At 43.1% G+C, this 20,658-nt stretch overlaps 1 protein-coding gene across 2 annotated transcripts; it reads left to right on the forward strand.

Moving 5' to 3' along the window:
• The first annotated feature begins 200 nt into the window (after positions 1–200).
• Positions 201–20,317, forward strand: PYY (peptide YY). Of its 2 annotated transcripts, none has more exons than XM_068261953.1 (4): positions 201–286; positions 13,081–13,268; positions 17,105–17,198; positions 19,980–20,317. In XM_068261953.1, exons 2-3 carry the CDS (start codon positions 13,081–13,083, stop codon positions 17,190–17,192), a joined length of 276 nt encoding a protein of 91 aa, XP_068118054.1. In that variant the 5' UTR covers positions 201–286; the 3' UTR covers positions 17,193–17,198; positions 19,980–20,317. The 2 variants fall into 2 exon arrangements, with proteins under 2 accessions (XP_068118054.1, XP_068118053.1); XM_068261952.1 differs by having other exon boundaries at positions 17,105–17,188.
• Positions 20,318–20,658: the final 341 nt, after the last annotated feature.

The following is a 20,658-nucleotide window of genomic DNA, read 5'->3' on the forward strand; positions in this document are numbered from 1 at the left end:
TCATGCCCCCTCCCTGCCATACACACAAAGTACCAAAATAGCCAAGTCACTGATCAATCAGAGATGAGTGAGTGTATGCTCATAGGGGATGGAACAGACAAGTGTAAGGAGGGGGGAGGGACTAGCTTATTCCTCAGCAATCACAAGACATATAAACCCTGAGAGGTAACAGAGGAGAAACCAGTTCCTTCTAATCAGCCTGCAAGGAGAGACCAAGAGAGAGAGAGAGAGAGAGAGGGATACAGCATCCTTACCTTCCTGCACATCCCCTACCTTCCAGCACACAGTAAGTAACTTGCTTCCATTATCCCAATCATTTGTTTAGTATAGTTTATAAAGTGCTGCAGAAGATGCAGGTGCTTTCTAAGTACTTAGAGCAATTCACATCAGCATCTGTCCATGTCTTTTTCCATTTGGGAATCCTTACACCTCTCTGTCCCTCCAACAGGACATGCTTTCAGGATTTCCTTAAAATACCCGATAGAGATATGGAAGCAGCCATTACTAACACTAGCATGGGTAACACAGTGGCATAGTATAGCACTCTAGCCATGAAGTGTTGGGTCCCTGGTTCGAAATCCCAGCCAGGGCACTGTTTGCAAGGAGTTTGTATGTTCTTCCTGTGTCTGCGTGGGTTTCCTCTGGGCTCTCCGGTTTCTTCCCACATCCCAAAAACATACAGTTAAGTTTATTGGCTTCCCCCTAAATTGGTTTGAGACTACAATGGACATATGACCATAGTAGGCATTAGATTGTGAGCTCCTCTGAGGGACAGTTCATAACATGGCTAGATTTACTCTGCACAGCGCTGCAGAAGATGTCAGCACTACATATATACTAAATAATGATAATTCCGGCTGTAATGCTGATTTGACAACAATGTTTTCTAAATGCAGTGCACAAATCTTTTGCATCCCCTTTTTCGTAATCATGTTCCAAGTTAGTGAATCTAAAACCTAATACACACTTTTATGGCTGTCCCCAGTACAGCGCTGCCTTAGATCGCAGCACTGTACTAAAGGTGGCCACACACACCATACATTTTTTTTTAATATCTGTTCAATTTAAGAATTGCAATCAATTTTGATTGATTTTGACTGATTGTAACATTTCAAAAAATATGACCAATGTACCACACACATGTTACATTTTTCCCCAATTATGATAAAAATGATTGGAAACTGACAAAATTGCTAGGGTGTGTATATTAATAAATTGACAATCTAACACACCAAAAAATCTTTAGAAAAATTGAAGAAAAATATCTGGCATTCCGGATAGATAAAAATCGAAGTCCGATAAGATTTTTCAGTCGAAAGAAAAAAAAAGCTTTTCGATCTGTACGGGAGATCCAATCATTTTTATCGAATTGCCGTAAAATCGGATCATTTTATTGTCTAGTGTGTGGCCACCTTTAGTTAGACGGCGGTTTCACCACTGGGAGGCTGAAGGCAGAGCGGAGCTCCGCCATCAAAGCGGGGATGCATGATCGCCTGCAAACCACGCCCCAAGGACCTTACGCCGATCGGAGTTAGGCGGTCCTGGGGCCGCCGCTGCGTACACGCCCATCCGCGTGACGAGGTCGGCAAAAGGTTAAGAACGAACCTACAGTCCCTATCTTGTTTGTTAATCGGGGATTACCTGTATATGGCTTAAAGAACTGGAGCCAAAATTCAACATGACAGACAGGAAACTGACAGTTTTTAAAAAGGGACTGAAGATGGCAGCCTCCATGCTTTTTAATACTATACTCCCTTTATAAGGGTTAGCATTAAGCTAACCAGATACCAAGGAAATGATTGTGCAATTTTGTCCTGACTTCAGCCCTGTACACACACACACACTAGTTGAAACATGGCCAATAACGACCACCTTTCCCAGGAGCCCAGTGCATGAACAGCAGCCCCCTCAACCACTTGTCCAGTGATCCGCCTGGTAGATCGATTCAGCCTAACGATTGTCAAAGCCATTGTTCCATCTACTTACCCGGCTCCCATGTGTCACATAGCAACAGAATAAATGGCTAGCCTGCAGGATAGCAGTGCGTCTGTACAGCCCCTGTCCTGCAATGTCAGCCAAAGGATTGGATCCACTTCTCTGCTGGGCGTAACACCCCGTAGGTGGGCATGAGGCTTTAAGCTGCTCACACACTATAAAAATCTGACTGTACAATCTTTGTTTAGAGACACCAATCACCTATGTACCGGGGGCACAACTAGGAATCATGGGGTCCCCCAGCAAAACATTGATGCCCCGTCCAGTATTCACCCCCCCCCCCCCTTTTCCCATCTATATGGACTTTAGTAGTGCTACAATAATGCTGCAATAATGGCTGCTTGAAAAGATTGCTTGGTTGTGCCACACACTGCACAATGTCAGGTATACAAACACAATGGAAAGAAAGTTGTACAATTAGATTTGATCTGACGTGCACATTTATCTGCATGACTCTCTAAAGCCCCATCTACACTATACAATTTTTGGGGGGATTCAAGTCGATTCATTGATTTGATTCAATCAGACATGTCAGATCGGGATTCGATTCGATTCATGTTGCCATTGTTCTGCAATGGCAAAATGATTTGAATGGAAACCCGGTTGGACATGTCTGATCAAATCGAATTGCAAAAAAAATTGTATGGTGTAGATGGAGCTTGCATGCCCTGCAGCAACACACACAACAATTTGCTTCTGGATGGATTAGATGTTGTATATAAATCAAAAGGCAATGCAAGGCTATTGATTCCCAGACCAGATTCTGCACTTTCACGCCAGTTTGACACTTAAGATGTGCGTTTGTGGTAGGATGCCCCGCCCTGCCCCCACTACCATCGCACCGCAATGCATAAAATCACAAACATATGACTTTGCAGAGTGCGCTGACAGTGTCATATGCATAGCTCCGCCTCTCCATCCCAGGACGGGGAACTCCTGGGAATCCAGGTGACGTACTTCCTGTCGTATTCAGTCATTCCGTGCATGCGTAGCACAACTCTGCCGCCAACCTTTTTTAAAAGGTATGCATCCCCCATTGACTTACATTACTTCTGCCGCTGCAGAAGTCCGGTGGTAATGCGCTGTTGTCCCTGCGTCAGCTCAGCAATGGATCGACTGTACACAATCTTAAATTTCTTATTGTCAATCCTGTACCGTGAGCGATCCATGCAACTTTGTGGCTGCCGCTTTGAACACAGTCCCTGCAGGCAGAGTATAAAGCACTGTGATATAATCCCGATCCTCTGCTGAACAATCAGTTATCAGCAAAACAAATTCAACATCATTGAATTTCACACAATCAAACAGATGAGCTCATGTCAAACGTGCAGTTTGCCGATTGTATGTGGCGTTTTAGGGAAACTAAACATACAACACAAAGTAATACAAACAATCTATATATCTGGTCCTAATAGAGAGGTTTGTGTACTCCTGTTATTGACTTTATTAATTGGCTAGTTTACATCAAATCACTTTAAAATGATCTAGCTGGAACCCCTTAAGCAGCTATATCCTACAGCAAAGACCCCCACTGCTGTGCTGTAGTCTGCAATCTTTCTGTGAGGGTTCAGTCTGTGACTGCGCCCCTTTGCGCTCTGAACGTTGATCATGAGCCAGGCAACAACTGCAGCCCATATAAAAGGGTTCATTCCAACTTTGCTGGCTTGGCCACAAATCTTGTCTCACACCAAAAGGCAGCATCAGGAATTGATCTCAATATACAGTCTGCTGCTAAAGAGATCGGCATTAAGGTACCCCTAATTACAAGATGACATTCTCCTGGTGTGGCTAATCCTAGTGACTCATATCTATATACCGGTCATATCTGTGTATCTTCAGATGACTGCTATTTGGGGAAGGACATGACGAGAGGCCTGAACAAAACCCACATGATAGGCTGGAACTGCAAGTGTCTCCTGCTCCTCCCCCTCTGCTCTGCAAACAAACTTAGATGGTCACCCAAACCAATTTGCAGAGCTTTCTAGTAATGCCTTGGAAAGTAACACACCATGGCAACACTGTGGTTTAGTGGATAACACTGACTGCATTCCTAGGGTCCTGGGTTCAGATCTGGACCAGGACACCATCTACACGGAGCTTGTATGTTCATCATGTATTTGTGTGGGTTTCCTCTGAGCACTCCAGTTATTCCTACATCCCTAAAACATACAGAAATTAAAGTCCCCCCCCTTCACATTGTCCTTAGTCTATACAGCTAGTTTATAGGGACACATGTGGCAGGGATTAGATTGTGATCTGGGGGACATGACCATACAGTTTGTTAAGTACTGCAGATAATATAACCGCTAAGTAAGTACATAAACTATTTTGTGGGGAAGGGTTTCAATTTCGGTTTGCTTTTTATTGCAGTGTCCATAAAGGAAACCTGGGGTGAAAATAAAACTGATGAGATAAACAATTTTTTATCTATTTAAAAAACTTATAAAAGTAGGTTAAATAAGTTATTGTCTCAGCTGAATGACCCAGTCTTTCACACAGTATTTCAGTGTCGCAGAGCTAAAATCTATGAACAATTGTCCTTTTTTATCCATCTCCTGCACTTAGATGCTGTTCTCTGCCAGGAAAGTGTATTATGGCTGTAATCCCTTACTAGTGAGGGTTATGCCATTATCTGACTAGAATATTTAACTATTTTAGGTGAAAATGAAAAAGAAATCAGTCTAGTCATTTGCATGCTTAGCATGGTACATACACATGCTTATCAGGTCACTGTGAATTTCACAGAAATAACACTGGGGTTACTTAACCATTTTGCATCCGGACATTGTTTCCCCCTTATGGACCAGAGTAGTATGAACGTTTTAGCTTTGTCCCCATTGAATCAGTAAGAGAAATCAAAATTTGGCAGTATTTTTCCCCATTTTGTTTTCTATGCATATTAATGGAAAAAAGGAAAATCGAAAAATACATTATTTCTCAGTTTTTACTAATCCCAGTTTAAAAATAAAAAGTGCTACTGTAGATTAAAAAAAACAAATTTTATTTTTCTATTTCTCCTGTTTTTCACAAAATGTAAAATTATTTTCCGGTCACAATTTATGGTGATGATATTGGTTACTGAAAGAAAGGTGGCTTTTTGCTACACTGTGTTCTGCTACTTAGAATTGAGAAAATATTACAAATATTTTTAATGGTAAAAAGTAGGGAGGAAAGGTTAATGGGGAAGGTTAACTAATACTTTTATTATAGAGAGGGTGTGGTCTTGAAAGTGGGTGTGGTCTCAAAAGTGGGCTTGGTTAAACAGTGTATTTTAATGTTTTAGTAAAGTACATTTTACCATTACACTTTCTCATTTGAACCGTTGTCCCCCTCCCTTTAACAGATTTCCCTTGTAGCCTAGTGGCATCCCCATACGCTCCCCCTGGCAGGCCATGCCAAGGTTCTCAAGCACCAGAAATGTCAAAGTGTGCCCTCCTGCCCCACCCTTCCTGAATGGTGCCCACTCCAGTATAAGTAGTAGATGTGCCTGGAGTATTAGGTAGGTCCCCCCCTCAGTATCAGTACCGTATATTTTGGCGTATAAGACGGCCCCCCTACTTTTCAAATTAAAATACAGTTTGGGATATACTCGTCTTATAAGACTACCCCTCTTCCAACGCCCACCAAATAAAAATTAATTTGTATGACCAGATACTGGTGCTGTACTGTATGTGGTACCCAGTATACAACAGTATATAGGCGATTGACTGCTTGTATTAGTCAACTCTCCCTCTCCCTAAGTGGATTGGTCAGCTATCCCTGTCTGCCTGTTTATCAGAGCGGTATGGAAGAATAGATCGCACTGTGCCATAAAACACGCCTCTTTCACCCTTTAGGCCCCACCCCTATATCCTATTTACTTCCTTCTCTGCCTCTCAGATCTCCCCCATGTGCGCCTGTGCCGCTTCACTACAGTCCTCAGCAGCGAGATCTGAGAGGCGGTAACAGGATAGGGCGTATCACCCGGCATCAATGACACCCGGCGTATAAGACGACCCCTGACCTTTCAGAAGATTTTCAAGGGTTAAAATGTGGTCTTATACGCCAGAATATACAGTAGTCATATGTGCCCCCAGGATTATCCTCCCCCATAGGTAGCCAGTGGTGCACCCAGTTAGGTCCCCCCCAGAATAGATATTGGAGGAATACTGGAATGGGCACTGCTGTACAGTGTAACCAAACTAGTCAAATTACATCTTTATTCAGATTTGATTAGTCAGAGCAATGAAAGATGAATGCTGACAGATGGAACTCAATGAGATTCTGCAGTTTGTACATTAGTCTTGACCTTCCCAAACAGTTTATTGTGGTAGCAACAGCCGTAGTGCATTATAGTAGCAATACTCCTGATATATTCAAGTCCATGTCTCTCCTCATGTGGAGGTGAGAGGAACTATATTGTCATTAAAATTGATTTTTTTCCCCAGTACTTTAGACAGCCTTGAAGCAGCACTACCAAATGAAAAAGGCTTCACTGTTAGAGTTGACATTTTAGCTGATGGCCCACTCAACCTAAAGGGAACCTGTCACACTATAAAGGCTACGAACGCAGACATGTTTTTAAAGGCTTAGGAAAGTAAAGTACTTGTCAAAGAGAACCTGCAACACAGGAATGTAACAAAAACTACTGAAGCCAGGATCAGCAAGATGGCCATGTTTTTTTCTCAAATTAATACTGTAAAGATCGTCATTTCCATATCCCTTTTATTACAAGTTCAGTTTACAAACAGAAATGTGAGCGCTGCCTCTACTGACTGACAGGTTACCCTAAAAAATGATTAACTTGAGCATTTGAAGACACGAAGGTGTATGTGAAGGTTTTGTTTGGGAATGACAACAAACTTAATGAAATTATGTTCACTGCCGCTGGGCTGCTCTTTCTCTAGCGCTGCACACTACTTCCTGAGAAGTGAGCAGTGCTGAAGAAAGGGCAGCTCAGGGGTAGTGAACACTGCATGGACCCCTGAATGCCAGTTTGCACTACAAGGCCACAAATTCTTTCAATTAAGGGGGTAGCATGGTGGGAGCAATTATTAACTGGCGCCCTGAGAGCAATTATTATTAACTTTTGGAATAGTTAAATTATTAACCTTTGTAATAGTGTTTGTAATGAAAACTGCATTTAATTGGTCTATTTACAATGCGGATAAAAAAAGCATAATAACTGGGCAATGCCGTTTGATACAACCATACTATGTGTAGTAGTGGTGTAGTAGTGGAGTATTACACTATGTTTTCTATCAGTTAACCACTTCGCATCCAGACCTTTTCCTCTTATGGACCAGAGCAGTGTTGACGCTCTAGCCATGTCCCTATTTAAAACAGCCATAACTTTATCCCTACTCATGACACCTAAATGATCTAGGTATCGTTTTTTTCAGGATATAGTGGACTTTCATGGGGGGGGGGGGGGGGTATTTTGACCCAAGAAAAAAAAATTCTATGCATTTTAATGGGAAAAAGAGGAGGGGGGGATGAAAAATTGCAGTAATCCTTAGGTTTCACAAGTTCTAGTAAAAGATAAAAAATGCTACAGTAGATAAAAAACATGCCACCAGTATTACGTCCCCCAAGGATAGATAGCCAGGCCTGTCCCCAGTATCAGACCCCCCAGTATAGCCAGATGTGCCCCCCAATATCAGCCCCCCCCCCAGTATAGCCAGATCTGTCCCCCATATTTGCTAGCCCCCCATATAGACAGCTGTGCCCCCTGGAATAGGGCCCACCATTATAGCAAGATGTGTCCCCGGGATCAATGTTCCCCATTGTAGCCAGATGTGCCTCCAGGATTAGCGCCCCCTCCCCATTATAGCCAAATGTGCCCCCAGTGTTAGGTTATGGCCCCCAGGACCATCAGATGTGCCCCCCATTATTAGTTCCCCACCCCGTTACCCTGATGCGCCCCAAAATACATTTCAACCCCCCCTTTCGGAACACTACCCCCACCCTCCGTTATGGGTAGCCAGATGTGCCCCCCTCCCCCTTACTACTCTGACCCCTCCGTGGCCAGATCGATAAAAAAAATGCCCCTGCAAGCAGAATATCTCACCTTACCTGGTTCCTGCGATCATCCTTCAGCCCCAGCTTCCATTCACCGCACTGCACTATGCCCTGTGATACCGAACACCGGGTCCCGGCTTGATGACGTCATCACCAATTGGCTACAAGGGAACATTTTCCCTTTCACCAATTAGTAAGGCAGCTGACAGTGCCGGGGGGGGGGGGGGGGTGCGCTCTGAAGCACACCCGATCGTGCACAGCATGGCTGCAAGCAAGTCAGTATATCTACGTCATGGTGCCTTGGAGGGTGCCACAGATAGCGTAGATGTACTGTAGCAGTGGACAAAGTGGTTAAAGGATACCCGAAGTGACATGACGAGGTAGACATGTGTATGTACAGTGCCTAGCACACAAATAACTATGTTGTGTTCCTTTTTTTTCTTTCTCTGCCTGAAAGAGATAAATATCAGGTATGTAAGTGGCTGACTCATTCCTGACTCAGACAGGAAGTGACTACAGTGTGATCCTCACGGATAAGAAATTCCAACTATAAAACACTTTCCTAGCAGAAAATGGCTTCTGAAAGCAGGACCGAGATAAAAAGGGGAATTTCTTATCAGTGAGGGTCACACTGTAGTCACTTCCTTTCTGAGTCAGGACTGCGTCTGCCACTTACATACCTGATATTTATCTCTTTCCGGCAGAGAAAGAAAAAAAAGGAACACAGCATAGTGGCAGTCTGGCTCTTTCTCCTCTTTCTGGCGACACCTAAATCGTTTATGTATCATTGGAAAGAGGAGAAAGAGAGCTTTAAAATGATATGCATCTTTCCATAGTTTCTGCACTGCTCGGAGTCCCTTTAAGTTAGCTAGCAAATGGTATCGCCTATATTCCAAACTTTCTATGCATGGAACAGATTTCCATTTCTGTTTATTTTTGTGAAGAAAATGGCAGACATATGTGTGGCTCTTGAAGGCTAATGTTGTACATGTTGTAAAATACTATACTACACCGTGCAGTTAAACAGTGTGCAAAAGAGTACTTATGGGGCTGTATAAAGTTTAATGGGTAGCGTAATCCATTGTTTATTTACACAAGCTCCAATTCTAGTCAATGATCATATGATTTTCACTTATAATTGGCTTTTAGTTGTAATAGCATGCTCATTTTATTGTGTTACTTAGCAAATAAACATGACTTAGGTCATGTTTATGTATTCATAGACAGTAAAGGGAATCCATGAGGGTATGAATATGTGGTCAGTGAATTAAATAAAGGCCCTTCAGAGCATAGCCCAGGGCCCAAAAATACTGACAATTGTAAATAGACTTGGGAAGGGTTAGTACCTTTGTTATACCCATGCATATTTTATTTTTATCCAGGGCATCCTGTTTCCACTCATGGCATTGATTTTTTCATCATCTATTTATCAATGACTCAGTTGATAATTGAGATTCTTCCCATTTGGCTGCTGGGTGGGGTTTGGCTGACATACAGAGAAATTCGATCACTATTTTCTGGATATTTCAGTCTTTGATGCCTCAAAGTAGGAAAAAAAAAAAAAAAGGCCTCCGTTCTGAAACACCTACTCATTGGCCAATCAAAATTTAAGGTGTGCACCAGGCTTAGGATCCATCTGAAAATGGCGCCTGTGAATAATGGCGCACAATGTTGCCGCTAATCCGTTTTGCCGCTTATCGCTATTTAACGTTAAAGTCTTATTGTTATTTAGCGTTAAAGCCTTATCGTTATTTAGCGTTAACACAAATAACCCTCTCTGTACCTATCCCTAACCCCTAACCCCCCCCTGGTGGTGCCTAACCCTAACCACTCCCCTGGTGGTGCCAAACCCCAAGACCCCCCTGGTGGTGCCTAACCCTAAGACCCCCCTGGTGGTGCCTAACCCTAAGACCCCCCTGGTGATGCCTAACCCTAAGACCCCCCCTGGTGGTGCCTAACCCTAAGACTCCCCAGGTTGGTGCCTAACCCTAAGACCCCCTAGTAGCGCCTAACCCTAAACCTAAGACCCCCCTGGTGGTGGCTAATCCTAACCACCCCCTGGTGGTGCCTAACCCTAACCACCCCCCTGGTGTTGCCTAACCTTAAGACCCCCTCTCATACTACATGCACAAGTGGGAAAATTGTACAATCTGTTCATAGTATTCAAAATCTGTTGTCCCTCATACTAAATGGAAATGGTAAAATTGGCAAATTAAAATTGGATGCATGTATCCATCCTAAAGTCAGCACTGACCAGAAAACTCAGTGATCTCTTCAAGGAGCAAAGTCATTCAGGGCCCGTTTCCACGGTTGCGACGCGATTTCGCCGGCATCCCGACGCTTGTAAAAACGCGTGCGGATGCGTTTCCGCATGCATTTTTTTTTTTTAAAGATTCTTTATTTTTATTTTTCAAGAATTTAAGATACAACACGAAAGGTATACAGAAATACAAAAATACAGGAAACTTGTCATAACAGGCATCCGTACAGGAGTTACCAGAGAACATTTCACTTAAAATAATGTACGTCTATATAACTACATCCTTAATCATTAAGATGCGAAATCAGGCCACAGACCGGTGTGGCCCGTAGTGACATCCTAGTGTACCTGATGAACCATATGAGTAAACAGAAATTACAGATGATATAACTGTGTGTGAGTGGGTGTCCACTTAATTGCTTAGAAAAATCAGGTGGTCCTGGGCCCATAAGGGAACATACACCAGGAACCATCAGTACTTTAAGATTACGGTTGTGGGCAAACCAGTCACCAGCTTCAGGCCCATTCAAATGGATCTAGGCTAGACTGAGAGGGACGCCGTCCGCAGGTGAGGAGAACAGACAAGCATACCCATCAGTCCAGGCAGTCTCCTGATTTCTGTTAGACAGCTATGACTGACAAGGTGACAGAGAGAGAAGGGAGAAAGAAAAGAGGTTAGAGAGCATAGAAAAGGAGACAAAGTTAAGAGAAAGGTATAAGATGTGTCAGAGGACCGCCCCGCGACGCCGGCTCTCGTTCCCCGAATACCCAGGGGTCAGTGCATGGACGTCATGGGGGTCCGCATGCATTTTTAACCGCGATTTCGCGTGCGATAGAAATTAACCATGACTCTGCCAGGGCAAAGAAACAATGAAAAAGGTGCGAAATCGCACGCGAATCGCGGGTAAAAACGCATGTAAAAAACGCATGCGTTTTTCCTATCAAATACATTAGCGGCGATTCGCATGGATTCCCGACGCAGGCGAATTCTGTGGGTCCCGCCGTGCAGATTTGGCCCGCCGCCAAATCGCTCCCGCACGCCGCACATATGGAAACAGCCCCGGCCACTTTAATGTACCAAGCCGCATGCGGATTCGCTATGGTGGAAACGAGCCCTAAGTTATTATAGATCAAAGAACAATGAGTCTGAAACAACATATTTACTGTTGGTCTTAAAGAGAAACTAGAAAGCCAAATCACACACAAGATGGGTAAAAAGTTATACTGCCTTGTCGAGTCTTTATCTTTGAATTCTCCCGCGATGCACCATGCACCATGCTCCATTGGTCACACATGGTGCTGGATTCACTAAGACAAATAGCATGCCTTATCAAAGTTAACACACCTTATCAAAGTTAACACGCCTTAGAGCAGCATAGAGAGCGCTACAACCCGCAGAGGCTCTGGGCAGGAAAAGTGGAGCTCTCGTCATTGCCAATTAGCAGGCATAAATTTGTAGCGCTCGCTATGCTACTCTGATAAGGAGTGCTAACTCGGATAAGGCATGCTATTTGTCTTAGTAATTCAAGCCCACGGACGTTCATTACCTCAAGCACTGTGCATTGGCTTGGATACTTCCAGCACACCGCAAGGGACTGCAATAAGTGTGAAAATCTCCACAGACTTTCATTGCTTTTGTGGCCCCTTGTGGCAAAATAGGGCAACGCAACACAGGTTTAGTCAAATCAAATATAGCTTTTATTGGCATGACCAAGATTCATATAGGTATTGCCAAAGCAGGGGGAAAAGGGGGACATGAAAGGGGGGTGGGGTAGGGGTACAATGGCTAAGCAGTCTGTGGACATTTTTAGGTTTACAGTTCAGTTATGCTCCTCTCAGTCTGTGGCATGCTGTGACATAGTGTGCAGCGATTGTCACTGTGGATTCCTCTTTTCCCAGTAAGATATATGTTTTTGAAAAGTGAAAGTCTGGGAATAGTTCCATCAATTTCTTAAAGTAATTGTCCCTGGTTGCAGTATATTTGGGGCAGTGCAGCAGAGGGCAGTCTGCTGGTGTGAAAGGGGCCTAAATGTTATAAGAAAATGTGTTGTGCTCATTTTGCATTGTGGCCATTTTGTAGAGGAGTTCCACAGTACAGGGTTGGGGAAGTACTTTAGCTTGTTGATACTTCTACGACAAGCTACAACAGGATAATATAAACACCAAGGACACATTTCACAGACCTGTGACCTGTACATGCGGAAAATCGTCAAGCCAAATGCAATGTGATGGAATTTTTATCATTATTCTACCTCTCAATTTTTAATATTTACGATTCAATTGCAATTTTTGCTGAGGCCATCTTCCTTGAAGTTGCAATGTCTCCTGGGATTGTTGGCCCAAAAAATGCAATGAAAATTGCATACATTGGCCTCAATTCACTAAGCTGTATCAAACACTTTTTCATACCTTTATTTACCGCATGGGTAAAACCTAATTTTGAATTCACTAAAGTGTTATAGATTTGTCGAATGTTTTAGCGATAAAACGTTCAATAAATCTATATTACACGAGGTAAATGAAATGTTTGATTAGGTGTTTGAAAAGCACAGTAATAACAATGGCCTCAATTCACTAAGCTTTATCAAACGCTCAAAAGGATTCTGCAGTCACTGCGATTGCAGCACACCACCGTGTACAGCGCTTTGTGATTCTCATCCCCACGGGGATTTTGCAATTGGTAAGAACGCATGCAAGTCTAAAATCGAATCAGCAGCCAGTGTATACAGGCCCTAAACACAAATGACTACAAGCAAATTCCAAAACACACCTTCACCAACAAAAAACTCAGTGCTCTCTTTTGTCTTTCTCTTTTGTCTTTCCAGATGGTGACCTCCCTGAAGCACTGGCCAATGATGGTAGCCATCGCAATTTGTGTCATAGTATGTCTAGGAACGCTAGTAGAGGGATATCCACCCAAACCAGAAAACCCAGGAGAAGATGCATCGCCAGAGGAAATGAATAAATATCTCACAGCACTGCGACACTACATCAACCTGGTGACACGGCAGAGGTGAGGAGCCTACTGGCACCATGGCCATCAGCACATAACACATACATCTTCCAATTCTAGTGTAGAAGGTGGTAGACCTTTGACTTCATCAACATTTCTAAAGCATCTCATTTAGGACTGGTTCACATTGCATTCCGTTCGAGTGTCCGTCCGCGTTGGTTTTTTTTTGAGGCGTCTTTATTTTTCCGATTCCTGCCACTTGGGTGGGCGATTTGTTTTTGTGCTTAGCGGTTTTCTAAACGTTTTTTTCAGAGCGGTTTTGTAATTCACTCCCTGACGCAAGTCAGGAAGTGAACTCTTTAACCCGGAAAATAATAAATACAATGTATTTATTAACGCGAGCGCAATAACCTTAATGCACGTTTTTGTACGCGTTCAGCGATTTTCCTATACCGTCCATTGATGCGGAATTGCCCCGAAAAAGGCACAAGCACAGCTTCCATAGCTGCACCGCGAACGACCCGCACGGATATGATCCCTTCTCATAGACATGCATTGGCCACGCGGTCGGGGGAGTGTTTTTAAAAACCGCAGGCGGACGAAAAAAAATACGAAAAACGCCTGCAGTGTGTCATTGTATGGCAAGTTAGATCATATGGTGTAATTAAAGTGACTACATGATTTTGGCAAATTTTTGAGTTAATTTATAGACCTCATGTGATTAGAATTTTTTTTACAAGGCTTTACATTTTTATTTCCCAAACAAAAAGAAAGGAAATTAACTTTTTCAAGCATAAAAGACCTATTGGCTTTGATTCATTAAAGGCCAGTAAATGTACCGCGAGTTAAAATTAACAAGCGCACGCTACGCGCGGTCCTCTCTCTGCTTACGCGAGTAAACCTAATTGCCACAGGATATCATGTAGTGCGACCGAGAGTCCACTAACACGGCCACTACCATGATTATTAACATAGTGGAGGCTGCGCTAGTGGACCATCGCAATCGCGCTACATTCTACTGCGCACCAACTAGGTTAAGCTCACATAAGTAAAGAGCGCACACTATGCAGAGAGGTCCACATGTAGCATGTGCACGCTAATTTTAAACTTGCGTTGTCACTGCCTAATACATTTACCGGCCTTTAATGAATCAAGACCATTGAGATAGCCACAGTTTCACAGCATATCACATCAACACCTGGCAAATAAATAGAACAGTTGCAGCTGACAAGATATGGCATGTACAACTATAGGACTATCACAGATGCAATGCCCCGTAGGCTTCTTGTAATGGATCCCTTAGTTAACCACCCAACAACTGCACAGTAAGCATTAGTGATGTTAGCTATGAGTACATAGCTACTCGTAATCAAGGGGGTTCAACCATAGCCGGTGCGGTCCATGCCAAGTTCCTACTGCCAGGTTTGAAGGAGGAAGTAGTGGAGTTAGGTGGACCACAAGTAGAATGCATCGGCTCTAGGCGGTGGCATAGGTAGGTTAACTCCGACTCTGCCACGGGCAACAATATCCAATGTAAATTTTGATTATGAGTAGCAACCTACTTGTAGCTAATATCACTACTGAGCATTCCATTATGCGGAAGGCTTGCCTAAGACCAGATTGGTAGATAATCCCAAAGCTAGTGCAATAACAACAAAGATGCCCCAACGCTCCAGTAGTCTGGAGACCTAGGAAAGCAATAAAAACAGAAAGAAAGGTGGAAAAAACAAAAAAGAAAGAAAAAGAAATAGGAACCACTCTGTGGGCATTGGCTTATTAAATATCAGCAGAAAGACAACTTGACCCCAGTATCCCAGGGAGGCCCAGAATCTAATATGGATCTACCCCTTACCCCAGGGGCGTAGCAATAGGGGTTGCAGAGGTAGCAACTGCATTGGGGCCCTAGGGCCAGAGGGGCCCAGAAGGACCCTCTCTCAACTACAGTTTTAGCTCTCTATTGGTCCTGTGCTCATAATAATCGCTTCTATAGATACTTTGAATAGTGGTAATCAATTGTTATGTATAGAGTGCTTGGGGGGCCCTATTGTAAAATTTGCATCATGGCCCACAGCTTTCTAGCTACATCACTGCCTTACCCTAAACAGAATTCAGGTACCCAGTATGGCCTTGACCTCCTCCGATTCCACAAAAAAACAGCCCACGGTAACAGGAATTCTGAATACCACACTAAATAGTGGTTTGGTAGAACGTCCCAGGTTCTCACAAGTCCCATGTGGTATCTTATAAAATAGAGAAAAACAAAAAATTGAAAGTCTGTGCTGGAACTCTCCAGCAAAGTCTGTGTGCACAATAGCTTACATGGCAGCATATCCTGGCAGTGTCGGGGCCCGTCTTTTGAAAGTAAGAACCTATCTCTCCTCCACCGGACACCTCTGGTGGATGCTTGTCCTTCCTGGACTTCTTTTTGAAAGTCATTGAGGCTCAAATAGCTCACACTGCAGCAGCTTCCTCAGGGGAGGCTTCAGAGCTCCCTGGGTTTATAGTAATGTTCATGTCTAGGGGAACTCATGGAGAAGCATGTGATTTGTTACATAAAAAGACTAAAATAATAATAATAATCAGCTGATTGATTTGCAAAGCTCTGATTTGCTATTATCACATTCTGCTTTAGCATGTGATCATAACTAGCAAATCAGATTTACATATCGATCACCTGGCCAAACTGATCACATGCTTCTCCATGAGTTCTCGACCACCACTATTCTGGGAGGAGTTGGGAGGGGGTATCAGCCAAATTAATAATTTTTCTGTTGACCACAAACTCTAGAGTAGTGGTTCTCAACCTTTTGAGCACATGTACCCCTTTGTGGGTCATCCCTAAGCCAATGTACTCCCAATCCTATATAATAAAACCTAAGACAGTGTCCCTGTGTCATCCATTCCCCGTGGCCATGTGTTGTGCTACTGCGCATGTGCAGGATGGACAGCCATTGAGACAGGAGGATGGTCCAGGGAGCCGGGTGCGCGCGCATGCGCACTGACAGGCGGCGCTGGTTTGAAGAGACCTAGAGCCCGTTTTTACTAGTGTTTTCATAAGCCTAAAGCACATTTTATGCCATAAATATAAAATGAAAGGCGATTTTATATAAAATATATGCAAAAAAACAATCACACCACAAAATATGCATAATTAGACAGCAATTAACCCAGAAATACACATAACTGGCAGCATTTCCCACCCAAAATACTTAGGCAGTGGTTTCTCCCAAAATACACAGAAGGTGGCAGCATTTCCCTGCAAAATACACATAATGCGGCAGTGCCCCCACCCCCCCAAAAAAAGCATAATATGGCAACTTTCCCACCAAAAAGAGGCGTAATGTGGCAGTTTTTTCCCCAAAATATGCGTAGTGGGGCAATAAGTGCCCCCTAATATCCCTGGTGGCGGTGGAACCTGAGAATAAAAATAATTTACTCACCTGACAGGCGATTCCTCTCTTCCCAGGATCACTCCCCAGTTGTCATTACAGCAGCTCCGCTACATATCTCCCATGCTGACGGGCAGTTCAGGGCTACAGGAAAATGGCCTCGGGATGCCATTTTCCCATAGCCCCCTCTGCTGTACTGCTACTGAGACTCCGTGCCGGACACCTCACTGACAAACACTGGGAAAGAGATCCGCCATTCTGTCTGTGGCCCCTGGGGGGCCCCCTGACAGGTGCCAATGTACCCCCATGGTTGGCAGACCCCAGGTTGAGAACCATGACTCTAGACATATTCTTTATTTCCCCCTGTTTATACATGAAAAGCTACACTTTCAATAGAATGCACTCAAAGCTATGAAGAGTACTACAGTATTAGCACTTGCTGCATGATAAAAAATGTGTATCCACTTTATCCCTAAACTGTCTACTCATGTTCATAATATTTAACAGGTATGGGAAGAGGGACAGCTCAGCCGATAATCTGCTTTCTGATCTTTTGTATGGAGACAATGGAAACTACAACAGCAGAACCCGGTAAGTGCAGGTATGTTGCATGATGTTTTCTGATCCTTAAAGCACCTCTGCATTAAGCCATTAACCTAGTGACAGGGCCAAATGCTATACTGTGCCTTTACTACCACAGCCATGAGGGATTTTTGAAGTACTACACAAAATGGATAATAAAACATGGCCATTAGTCTTCTGTTAAAAAATACAGTTCCGTTTGTGATGATCCATAAGCTGAAGACCACTATGAACTATGATGCAAATCTTTTTATCTCAAAATACATAAAGGCCTAGAGATTTAAAAGTACGTCTTACCTGAGGAAAAAGCTACCTGAGCAAAGCACAGAGATGTATATATGCTGGATCTATATATCTCATTGGGTTGTAGGTTACTTGTTTCCTCCAGGCCCCATAATCACGCCTTAAAAATGTTGAGTTTTGGCTAAAGTCAAATTTTCAGATAGGAAGAGGCAGGCTTTCTGCAATGTTTCTCTTCTCCTAAAGCGGACCCAAACCAAATATTCTTTTAATTCAAAATATTTAGTTGCACCACTCTGACACATACAAAGATAAATAAATACTCCTTCAAGCCTATGAGCATTTCAGTGCATGCGTTTCAGCCTCCTCTTTTCACAACTAGGGTTATATAGGTGGCAGCCATTACTTCTGAGCTTAGTAGGAGGTTTTAGATCATGGGTGTGTTTGTCATCAGCTACCCTCCCTCACAGGGGCGTCGTCTATGTGAAATCTCACACAAGCTGAGATCACCTCCCCTGTGACATCATCAGTAGCAGCCTGTGTTTTGTTTTTTATCTCCTCCAGTAGTCTGCCGGATTCTGTCCCGGCAATATGAAAGGCAGGGAGGGGTTCCTTCAATCAATGTAAACTATTTTATATGTGTCATCATGCAGCTGAAAAAGGCTGCTATTTATTATTATAATTTAGAAAATAGATTTTATTTCTGAAATCTTGTATTTTTAATTTGGGTCCACTTTAAGAGAAGTGAATAGGGCAGGAAAGAGGAGGGAATGAGTAGAGTGATGGAATGGAACATCGCAGTTGGCTCTCTTCTTCCTGTCTGAAAATCTGACATTTGGCTATGAGGATCCAACATGAACATACCTTTGTGCTTATCTTAGGTAGGCTCAGGTCAGGTGTCCTCCTCCTTTAGGGCCTGTTTTCACTAGTGCCTTCATGTGTCTCGGAGACACTGGCGTTTGCTCTGATACGAGTATGCATCCGAATCCCTTTAGCAGTGCCATGTATGGCTATGGGGATTTGCATGCCTGATGCAATATTTTGCTGCAACCAGCCAATTTTTTTTTTCAGGGCACACAGAATAGGAGGCAGCCTATTGATTTCAACAGACTGTTTCCCCTAGTGAATTCTGTGATTGCCCCCAATTCTGTGGATCACCCCCAGTGTGGAATTGAGCCCTACAGTGTTTGGAAACAAAAAAGACATGGAGGTTTATTGCTAATGCATTGTCACAATTAACTTCTGGTCATAGTGTCCTTACCTTATGTGAAATACAGTAGGAAGCTTTTTTATAATTATTTGCTAGACTGGCGTGTTAATGTAGCAAAAAAATCCACAAAAATAAAAACACTTCCTGGCTATTTTTATTTTCGGACGTTACAATCCTCTTTAAAGTGAACCTCCAGACTAAAAATTGACTCAGCAGAACTGAAAAGGCTTGGTGTTTCTTTAACTGTTTCACAGCATCAGAACTTTTTTTCACTTATACAAGCCTCTTTTTTAGCTGCACAGAAAAAAACTGCCCGGGCATTTTTCCCCTAATGCTGTGCAAAGCATGATGGGATTTCTGATGTTGTTCTCGTTCTGCTGTTTTGGTGCAATTTTTTTTTACATTTTGAATTTGACATTCGAAGCCTAGCGTGTGCAGCTGGGAGGGGTAATCAGGACACAGGACAGTTGGAACTGTGTCTCCTGCTCCCTGTCACCTCCTTTCAACCAAAAAGATGGCTGCCCCCATGACAAAGATGGAAGCCCCCATGAATCACAAACATTTGCCTGTTCTTTTAAAACGGGGTGGGTAAGAGATTAAATTACCTATCTATTCTAATTAACATAACTAATATAACTTAATGATAGTATGTTTGTTTAGGCTGAAGTTCCCCTTTAACCCTTTTGGGACCGGATGGCTCCGGCCCCTTAAGGACCAGAGCCGTCCTTCCCTATTGTACCCTGTGGTTACTGTGATTAGCTGAAATGCAGAAGCTGAGACAGCAGAGAAAATGGGTGCAGCAATGGAACAGCGGCAAGGACGGCATAAGTGTGTGGTGGTAAATAGTTGGAATCTACATCCTGTCAGAGCAGCACAGCCACCAGCAGGAAGTAGATTCTAACTACATTGGTATGGTTACAGAAAAATCAAACCACCAATTATTAATGTGAATAGTTCAGCCTTTTTTATACAGGACTTTACACAATGTACTCAATGATTTTTGACATCAACTGGTTCCTCAAAGGAGCTCATAACCTAATGCCCCTACCAGGGTCTATGGTCAGTGCTAGAGGCAAGCCAGTCAACCGACTAATATGGTTTTATTTTGTTCTGGGTTTTTTTTCTGGTTTGTGGAAGGAAACCAGAGAGGTCAGAGAAAACTCATGCAGAAATGGATAGAACCTTCACCATGCAAAAAAAAAAAGTGCCCTGAATGTCAAGTTAACATACGACTAACTGCTAGCCACTAGAACAGAGTTCTACCCACTCATTTAACAGAAAAAAAGCATTATAGGATTACAAATATAGTGAAGACTGTACAACTAACACACATTTCTATTTCTTTTATAGATATGAAGACTCCTACTATAAATGGTGACCCTTGGAAAAGCCTCTTCTCCCGCCTCAGAGTGACTGCTCTCCTGCCTGCCCTTCTTTTTTAGCATATCAATTATTTTTATGCCATTTTGCTTTCTGACTGGTTCCTGTATCTTTTCTCTCCATCCAATGGGGATTGTGCAGCCTGGAAGGTAACGCCCTCTTTGGGGCGTGGAAGACACGCATGTACGTTTTGTGTGTGTGCGTATGTGTACGCCATCCTATCACAAGCTGCCTCTCCCATGACACAAAGTCCATAATGTCTGATTGAGAAATCCATTGTGTCCAGATAATAAAAGCAAGTTTAACAGAAGTGACACTGAGTCCTGAGTGTGCCGTGGTCTGAATCATTTCAAAACAAAAAAACAACCAGGGTGGTTATTGAAGCTGCTCTGGGCTAGGGAATAGTGAAATCCAGATGTGCTGTTGACGGATTTAGCACTTTCATAATTTTTTTTCTTATAGAAGAATTCTGATTGGGGCCTTTCTAAAGTCCAGATACATTGGCCTCAATTCACTAAGCATTACCACATTCGGTAATGCAGAGAACAGCCGATTTTACAGATCATCTTGCCAAATGCCAATTCACAAAACCTATATCGCACTGAAAAGCAAAAATGACCGACTTGTGCGGTAAATACCTCAATAAAAG

The sequence above is a fragment of the Hyperolius riggenbachi genome, chromosome 12, assembly GCF_040937935.1.
Source record: "Hyperolius riggenbachi isolate aHypRig1 chromosome 12, aHypRig1.pri, whole genome shotgun sequence".
Taxonomy (NCBI): domain Eukaryota; kingdom Metazoa; phylum Chordata; class Amphibia; order Anura; family Hyperoliidae; genus Hyperolius; species Hyperolius riggenbachi.